The sequence below is a fragment of the Carlito syrichta genome, unplaced genomic scaffold, assembly GCF_000164805.1.
Source record: "Carlito syrichta isolate Samal-C Ts95f unplaced genomic scaffold, Tarsius_syrichta-2.0.1 Scaffold136318, whole genome shotgun sequence".
Lineage (NCBI taxonomy): Eukaryota > Metazoa > Chordata > Mammalia > Primates > Tarsiidae > Carlito > Carlito syrichta.
The window spans coordinates 194385-203720 of NW_007080414.1; the positions used below are offsets into that span (position 1 = coordinate 194385).

Consider the following 9336-nt stretch of genomic DNA (forward strand, 5'->3'; position numbering starts at 1 on the left):
GGTTTTCTGGTTAACTCTTGATTATCTAAGACTAGAGAAAAACAGGACTAAGTAGGGTTTACTAAATCACAGGAAACACAACTTTTTTTTTTTTTTTTTTTTCTGAGTTGGAGTCTCACTCAGTCACCCAGACTGGAGTGCAGTGGCCGCTCCCAGCCACCGCAGCCTCGATCCGCTGGGCTCCGGTGATCCTTCTGCCTCAGCCTTCCAAGTAGCTGGAACTATAGGCGTGCGCTACCACACCCGGCTGATTTTTTGAATTATTGTAGAGATGAGGTCTCGCCAAGTTGCCCAGGCGGGTCTCGAACCTGCAGGCTTAGGCAATCCATTCACCTCAGCCTCCCAAGGTGCAGGATTATAGGCTGAGCCACCAAGCCCGGCTTACAACTTCTTATACAGACCTAGTTTCTCAATTTGCCACTTATCATATTATTCCCAGTTACTAATAAGCAGACAGCTGCCTTAAAGTTCTTTCCACTCTAGGCCCCTTTGGTGAAATGCTAAAAAGCAACAGATGAACTTTCAATCAAAACAAAACAAAAGAAATACTCAAGGAGGGCAGCTCCACAGGACAGTTCAACCAAATCCTAAACAACCAAAGCTTGTAAACCGACGCAACCCATACTTCTTGAACATAATCTCTAAGGTCATAAAAACTTCATGTCTGGACATGAGAGTCTCAGGAAAAAGCCTTTAACTCTATTACCTGTCGATGCATGGAATCTTTATTTGCAATTTCGTTTTCAAGCTTATCGTTGAGGTCATGTACAGATGTGGCCTCACGCTGTGCAGCGAGGTAGCGCTTTTCAAGGGTCGTGATTCTTTCTTCCATGTCTTCCTTCTGGGCCATGGCCTAAATTAGGTGTTTCAGAGGGAAAAGGGTAGGTAACTAATATGTAACACATTAGTAGACTTAAGAAGAAAAGGTTGGACTACATCCCACATTTCAAATCAAATATAAAATCAGTGTCCTCAAAATTAACTTGCTAGATGCCCATTTTCTCAACTGTGGATGAAAATGCACCAACTTTGATGATCATAGATATTCATCTATACAATTAGCAAAGACTCATCTGTTGTGATACTGTGTCTGGCCACTCAGTTGACCAAGCTTATCCTTTTCCACACCATACTTTCACCAAAAACATATCATAAAATACCCCTAATAAAAAGTCTAACAAAATAAACTGCAGAAGTTCAAGGAGGTGAAATTACCCTCAATAAAGATGCAGCCTGTATCTGCATGGTGCTATAAATGGTCTCACAGGACAGGGCGTGGCCTCCCAATGGGTACAGCAGTGAGACCCAAGTCTCATTTTCTTGAGAAAAGGCTGGATGAGATCTCCTACAGTTATAAGATTCAAGCATACTAACAAATGGAAAGAGAAGTCAAAGTTTAATTTAATAGGAGGCAACCACCTGAAAGCTGTAGCAAAGTTAATACTATGCAGTATCAAACATTTGAGACTAAGACCAGAACCTTTTGCTTGTGCAATACCTGTCCTCCATCCCCCAAATACACTATTTTTAGGTCCTTCCCTATTTACTAAATAATTAATGTTAGCAAAGTCTTAGTATTAAAAGTGACGGAGCTGGGTGCAGTGGCTATACTTGTAATCCTAGCAATTTAGGAGACCGAGGCAGGAGGATCGCTTGAGCCCAAGAGTTCGAAACCAGCATGGGCAACAGAGCAAGACCTCATCTCTAAAAAAAAATTTTTTTAATTAAATAAGTTAGCTGGGTGCAGTGGCATGCATCTGTAGTCCCAGCTACTCAGGAGGCTTAGATGGAAGGACTGCCTGAGCCCAGAAGGTTGATGCTGCAATGAACTGTGATTGTGCCACCACATACCAGCGTAGGCGACAGAGACTCTGACTCAAGGAGAAAAAAAAGGGCTAGGTCTTAAAAAAAAAAAAGAACTTCAAAATTCTCTGCATATTAACCTCTACCACATAATCACCTGCTGTAGCCAAAGAATGTTACCTTAATAGGTTATATAATACACACAGATCTTTGTTCCGAATTCTTACATAAAAGTACTTGCACCAAACGACCAAACTGAAAGCAAACCTGTCCTACATGTGTTAAACAGTCAAGAGGATCTCACGGGGGCACAGAGGACAGGTTAGAAAACACGAGGAGCACGAGAGAAGGCATTTAGCCCTCATTTGTTCTATGATTAAGCCCTTCCTCATAAAAAGCTATAATATCTTGGACGTCTTTTCACATCCAGATCCTGACGGCCCAGGTGTGAGCAAATCCCACGTCACTGTTGGTCTGACCAACACTCACACCGCATGTTCCGTGAAGGGAGTGGGGAGGCGGATGACTGCCAGTGACACCCCTCCCCACGGTCGAGGCCATGCCCCCGTCATTCCCTGTGAACCAGCAGCACAACCAACATCAACATCTGCCTGCTGCATACAAGCGTCTCTGAAGGAAATCAGAACGCAACGGGGAACAGATCAAGAAGCCTTGGAGCTGCCAGGTGTAGAGTCCACCAAGACAGATGCTAAACCCTCCCGCAGCAGCCCAGGGGGGCGGCCGGTGTGGCGACCCAGTTGCAGAAGCCCCGGGACTAGTTCACCTGGGTCTCTAAAGTCCTCAGGACAGGGGACCCTGCCTGTCACGGCCTCACACACGCTTTCCCCAACAGACCTCATATCACAATCCAAAGGCGGAAAGAAGTGTGGCGAGCAGGCCCACAAGGAGCAACACATGCGTGCATAAATGTGCCCACTATCCAACCCCCCCACCAGCATTTTGCTTCCCACCAAGACTGCAGTCCTCCCGCCACTCACTTCCCGGACATCTCGTTGCAGCTTTGTGTTCATCTCTTCCGACTTGATGAGATCCTTCCGGGCGGTGTCCAAGTCCTCCTCCAGCTCTGTCACATGACTGGAGAGGGCAGCCAGGCGCTCCTTCATCTGGCTCTGCTCCCTGGACTGCTTACTGATGATTTCCTGGAGCTCGATTACTTTAGCAAGGTCTTCTTCATGGCTTAAAGAACCATCAGAGGATCTCTGCCAGGAAAACAAAGATACATGTCCTTTAATACCCTCGTGTGGTGAGCTGCGAGACTAATTCCAGGAACCAGGTACAGTCAAACCTGATCCACACAACCTGCCGGATGCCACGACCTTCCTGACCACACAAGCCTTAAGCCAGTGCTCCAGCCACGGCGTCCAGAGACCCCAACACACTCACGCAGGAAAGCGAGGCGAGCAGCAGAGCAGGAAAAGCCCAGAGACTTGCCTTGCCGTTTGTGCTTGGCGCATTCTCCTGCTCGTGGTTTACGTCAAGCACTCCATCTGTTAGTGTTTTCTTCTGGTTATTCTGTTCTTTAAGAATCATTAGCTAAAATCAAAAAGGTGGATATAAGAGTGAAATGCCTTACACGAGAGAAGCAAAAACAGCAAAACTCCTTTTGGGAACACACACCTATAAACGGTCAAATTCGGTATAGAAAGAAAGCAGGCGGCAAAACGACCCGACCCGAACACAAACAGATCACGAAGAACGGAGCGTGTCAGCAACGGGACAAACGGGTTCAAGATGACCCAGACTGGCTGGTCCTCCATCAGAAAGACCCATAACATCGACACCCACTGCCACAGTCCTCATACTTTTTTTAAAGCATGAAGGGACGACAATAAAAACTTCCCACCTCAAACCACGCACCGACGCTTTGTGCCCTCTCACCTCTTTGTGTGTGGCGCCTAATTCTTCTTCCAACCAGCTACATCTCTCAAGTGCGACTCGCAACCGCTCTCTCACCTGAAAAAGGGGCGAGTTGGTGTGCATGTGTATATGCATATATTGTACTCTTAATGTATAGTTATTTTACTGCGGTATTAGTGCGATGTGACATAACAGAATAATATTAATGTCTTACATTGATCTGTCAAGAAAACATCCTGTTAATGGTTTCAAATTTTAAGTTTGAAAAAACTTCCCTCTAAATAAATCACATTACCCAATTTTTTTTTTTTTTTTTGGCTTTTTTTTTTTTTGAGTTGGAGTCTTACTCCGTCACCCAGGGTGTAGTACTGTGGCACACACACTCATGGCCACCCAAGGGTCAACCTGCTGGGCTCCAGCAATCCTTCTGCCTCAACCTTCCACAGGAGCCAAACTACAGGCGTGCACTACCACACCCAGCTGATTTTTGATTTACTGTAGAGACAAGGTCTCGCCAAGCTGCCCGGGCTGGTCTCAAACCTGCAGGTTCAGGCCATCCACTTGCCAGGGTCTCCCAAAGTGCTGGGATTACAGGCTGAGCCACCACGTCCAGCCTACTACCCAATCCTTAACAGCAAATTACTACACAGAATTAATCAATTCTAGGACATGCACACCAATTAGTACTTTTTAACCATATAGAACCCTGCTGTCGAGAACACTGATTTCCAAGAATCCAGAAGCATCCAAAAGAAGTCACGCAAGCAACAGGAAAGCTGCCCAACACACAGCATGCTCACAAAGCGAGACTGTCACGGAGCCGGCAGCACCTTTTCATCCAGAGCCTTGTGGTGCTCAAATAACGACTTGAGCGCCTTCAGCACTTCGACCTCGCTGGACACGCCCGCCGGCGACTGTGCCTGCCTCTTCACCACGGTCATCCTGAGGGACCGCTCGTGCCGGGAGACAAGGCATTCCAAGTGCTCCAGCAGCAGCTGCAACAAAGGCCAAACACAGGCGTGTTCAGAGAGCGCTTCCGACTTCACATTCGGATCCGGGGCCAATAACTGCCTCACAATCCCATGCTACAACAGGTGGGAATCCCTTCAACTTGGCACAAAGCTAAAGACAGTCTCCTCGAATGATTTACAATATGAATTCTCATCCAAATTCCAAGCAATGTGCTGTCGTGTGGAGCTTGCCAACCAGTCTGCTCGGTAGGAGGAAGTATGAGATGTGTCTAGAAGCCGACGGAGCAGACCCTCTTTCCCCATACCCGCTCCGGAGGCCCATGGTGGTCAGCAAGGTCCACCTACTAACCCTGGTGTTGTTCCTTTCCGCCTTCAGTTCGGCAATTTCTTCTTCCCTTTCAAGCAGCTGTTCCCTGCAGACATTGAGTTCTTTAGTAAGTGCCGCAAATTCCTAGAAGACAGCAAAATAAATAAATAAGCAGACAGGCAGAGGTCCTCTAAGAAAGCCTTCCATCAAGGCTCCGCAGTCTTCACACAAAGGCAACCTCGTCACAGGACACAGGGAGGGACCCGGGTCCTCTGGAGAACGAGGGTCAGCCTGGCCGAGGACCACACAGACCACCTAGGAAATCAGAACCGTGACTCAGACTACCTGACTGTCCCCCGACTCCGCGCCTGGCCGGCGGACAGCAGAGAGTGAAAGGAAACCCAAAAACACCCTCTCAACAACCAGAGAAGTCCAAAACACCTTCCTGAGCAGGATCCTGCTGAGAAGTGGCTTACAGACACGTGACTCAGAATCACGGGGAGGATGAAGGCGAGAAGGCCACCACCCGCCCAGCTTCCTTCCTGGTCCTCGTCCACTGGACCACAGGGCTTTAGAGAGGCCCCGGGCAAAAGGCTGATGTACCCCAAGGTCAATCTCTCAGCCTGAATCAATTTGTTCAAGTCAACTATTAAAAAATGGACTTTGAGGGTGGAGGACATTGAAGAAAAAAAGGAAAAAAAAAAAAAAATGGACTTTGCTGCTGGGCTCGGTGGCTCAGCCTGTAACCTTGGGAGGCTGAGGTGAGTGGAGTGCCTGAGCCCACGGGTTCGAGACCCGCCTGGGCAACTTGGTGAGACCTCATCTCTACAACAAATCAAAAAATTAGCCAGGTGTGGTAGCGCGCACCTGTAGTTCCAGCTACATGGAAGGCTGAGGCGGAAGGATCGCCAGAGCCCAGCGGGTCGAGGCTGCGGTGGCCGGGAGCGGCCACTGCACTCCAGCCTGGGTGACAGAGTGAGACTCCAACACACACACACACACAAATGGACTTTGCACAAATGCCTCTGTAGAGAGAGACGGTCTAAGGAGACTTACATCTTTAGCCAAGCAGAAGAGTTTCTGGAGGACACACTGAGAGAGCAAAGCCGAGCAGCCCCACCTTCCGGGTCAGCCTCTCACTACATCATGAAGCCCCTCACACGGACACCACGGACAGGCTGTGTTGGAAGAAATGGATTTGCTTTCCCCTGCCAATTTTTCAAAGGAGCAAACTCCTCTGAAATACGCAAAATCATCTGCCAATGTTTCTCAGTGTTTTCTCTTTAAGGACAAACAAGGGCTAAAGGCATATTGGGCAAATAATCAGGCATTCAGAAATCAAAAAGTAATTGGGTTAGGTAATTCTAGAAAATCTGTATACAAATAGGTAGGGAGCATAAAGCACACTCATAAATGTCTCCTTCACAACTCTCAAGGTCATCTTCACTATAGAAACCACACACCCACTGGAGGCTGAGCACACCAGGCCTGCGCCACAGCACTGAATGAAGTCTGCATCCGTGAAGGAGAGGCAGCAGCCGGTGTGTAGTGCTGCAGGCACTGGTGGAAGGGAGACACTTCAAATGCTGGTTTCTTTTTCTTTTCTTTTTATTTTTTGAGTCAGAGTCTCACTGTCGCCTAAGCTGGAGTGCAGTGGCATGCACACAGGCACCACAGCTTCGACCTGCTAGGCTCAGGTGATCCTCCTGCCTCAGTCTTCCAACTAGCTGGGACTACAGGTGTGCGCCACCACACCTGGCGGGTGTTTTAATTTATTGTAGAGATGAGATCTCGCCACATTGCCTAGGCTGGTCTCAAACCTCTGGGCTCAGGCAGTCCTCTCGCCTCGGCCTCTCAAAGTGCTGAGATTACAGGAATGAGCCACCGTGCCTGGCCACCACGCCTGGCCACCACATGTTGATTTCTTACTGAATGTTGCTATTTCGGGGGAGCACAGCAGAGGGGATGAGTAGACTGGTGACTCCCAGACACCCCGACGCAGGTGTGGCACAACTGCACAGAAGGGCCTGCTGCTTCCTCGCTTTCTCTTCCAAATGACTGCTTCTCCTTCAAGAGCCCATGACCGCGGTCAGTCAGGAAGCAGCATGAGGTGCTCCTGACTGGCTCCCCAGAGAAACTGGGGAAGATTAGAAAAGCAACGACTCAGAGCCCCTGGAGGTGGTTCCGCGGGCACACAGCCAATGAAGAAACATGCCCGAAACGTCAGCAGGAGGGCACGAGCCGGCGGCATCTGACCCAACATTGCTCTCTGCTCCCCTCTCCGGTCAGCAAGGCGACTCCATCCCAGAACGCTGCGGCCAACCCTGCAGGCCCCCGCCCTCCCAGCCGTGCAGGGCCCTCTCCCTGCCCCCGCGGGTCTCCGACCGCCGTTCTTCCTGGGAGGGGCAGGCCTTCGTCGTCTCCCATCTGCTCCGCTGCCTGACGCCCCAGCCCGTGTCACAGGGCAGAACGTGGCTCCTACTTCCACCCAGTCTCCACTCTCAGATGGAGCTCACCGTGGGTATGGCGGCTGAGAATGCCGGGCCCTGGTCAGCTGTGCCCTGGCTCTGGAGGCGGTGGTTCCAGGGCTGGAGTGACAATCCCGGAGGACCCTGGGCAACAACTCCAGCAGGGGTATCACGCAGAGGGACCCTGGCCATTGTCTCACCTCTAGCTCCAGGGCCCTGGTTCAGAGATTGTGCCTGGGAGAGGATGCAGACAGAAAAAGAAAGAACTCCTGACATCCTCCCAAAGGCACTCACTTCATTTTCAAGGAAGCCTGATGAGGCTCAACCCTAAGGGAGCTTTCGAGAACAGCGGAGGTGCTGGTGAAAGGCGCTGAGAGGAGACGCAGAGGCCCGAAGACGCAGCCTGGCCTGCTGGCAGCTCACACACAGAAGGAACTGGTGGACACACAGCCAGAAAGCCTGAGTGGGAGCAAGCCGAAAACACCGGTTTCTCAAGCAGCTGCTGGGAGGCAGCCACGACCGGAGGGCACTGGCCTGTCATTATCCCAGGGCGCCGATGAAAACGGCGGCCAATGAGAGTGTGGCAAGAGGGCGGGGCCCAGAGCCACTGCGGCCCACCCAAAGCCACGGCTGAGCATGGGGCACAATACACGCCCCGGCCAAAGCCAGCCATGCGCTCATCTGGCCAACATACGTTTTATGTTACTTATATTTTACTAGCATTGAAATGCATATTTTATAAATAAATTACACAGTGCGCTCTGGAGACAAGACTGCTCAAGAGAGCATAAAATTAGCTAAAGAACACAAAAAGTTCTGCAACTCAATATTCCAATGCATACCTGCAAACACCAGGAAATTCCACCAGCACGAAAGAAAAGTCATTCAACTGTGCCTTAAAACCCAATAAAGATTCTGGCAACTGCTGAAACACCTTGGAGACCCAACGGGGAGCATTCAGAAGTGGTTTCTTGGCTGGCAGCACTGTGGGAGGGTGAAGCCAGGCGCCAAGGAGCCCAGGCCTCCTTCCACACTCTCCCATCAAGTGTGTTTTCAGAGATGTCTCACGCATGTGCCAATACTAATCTTCTCAAACACCCTCATTTATATCTGTGGTAATTAACTCTAGGTGACTACTGTCAGATCATCTACTACTAATGTTAATGAGAGAGTATCATCTTATTAATAGGACTTTGTGTCAGAAAAGATTGTTACAGGCAAAAAAAAAAAAAAAAAGACTCAAACTAGCTTAATTAAAAGGCAACTAATATTCACATAACTGTCAAGTCCAAGGGTAGAACCCCTGAATTCAGAGTCTGAATGTTAATTTTATCCCTCTGTCCCACTTGTGACTGTAATCTGGGTCAATTTTGTGAAGTAACTGCCAATTCACTGACTCAGTCTTTGCCTATGTTCTGCCCAGAGTCCGGCGTCCTGGCGAATAGCTTTTTCATTTACCAGATTTCCAAGGTGCTGTTTTTTGTCATGCCCTTGTGCTCTGGTTTCATTTTGTTTTGTTGGACAATTTCTTGTTTGTCTGCCTGGATGTTAATTTGCCATTCTAAGCACCTTACACATGCTGGCGCCGGGCTCGGTGGCTCACCCTGTAATCCCGCACCTTTGGGAGGCTGAGGTGAGTGGATTGCCTGAGTCCGCGGGTTCGAGACCCGCCTGGGCAGCGAGACCTCATCTCTACAATAAATCAAAAATGAGCCGGGCGTGGTAGCGCATGCCTGTAATTCCAGCTACTCGGAAGGCTGAGGCGGAAGGATCGCCGGAGCCCGGCAGGTCGAGGCTGCGGTGGCTGGGAGCGGCCGCTGCACTCCAGTCTGGGCGACAGAGTGAGACTCCAACTCAAAAACAAAACAAAACAAACAAACAAACAAAAGCAACAGAAAAAAGAAAAGCC

The 9336-nt window shown here is 49.5% G+C and overlaps 1 protein-coding gene across 2 annotated transcripts in view; it reads right to left on the bottom strand.

Annotated features, from left to right (window-relative positions):
- The window catches only part of PPFIA1 (PTPRF interacting protein alpha 1), a 60052-nt gene extending 53965 nt beyond the window's left edge, over positions 1 to 6087 (bottom strand). Inside the window, exons 1-7 of one of the 2 annotated variants that reach the window (XM_021708405.1) lie at positions 6016 to 6087; positions 5002 to 5103; positions 4512 to 4676; positions 3703 to 3777; positions 3256 to 3357; positions 2802 to 3023; positions 707 to 853 (exon numbers count right to left, since the gene is read on the bottom strand). In XM_021708405.1, coding sequence (XP_021564080.1) covers positions 707 to 853; positions 2802 to 3023; positions 3256 to 3357; positions 3703 to 3777; positions 4512 to 4622 — 657 coding nt within the window. In that variant the 5' untranslated portion in view covers positions 4623 to 4676; positions 5002 to 5103; positions 6016 to 6087. Of the gene's footprint in view, positions 1 to 706; positions 854 to 2801; positions 3024 to 3255; positions 3358 to 3702; positions 3778 to 4511; positions 4677 to 5001; positions 5104 to 6015 lie in introns of those variants that run through there. The other variant, XM_021708404.1, reaches the window with a different exon arrangement.
- Positions 6088 to 9336: the final 3249 nt, after the last annotated feature.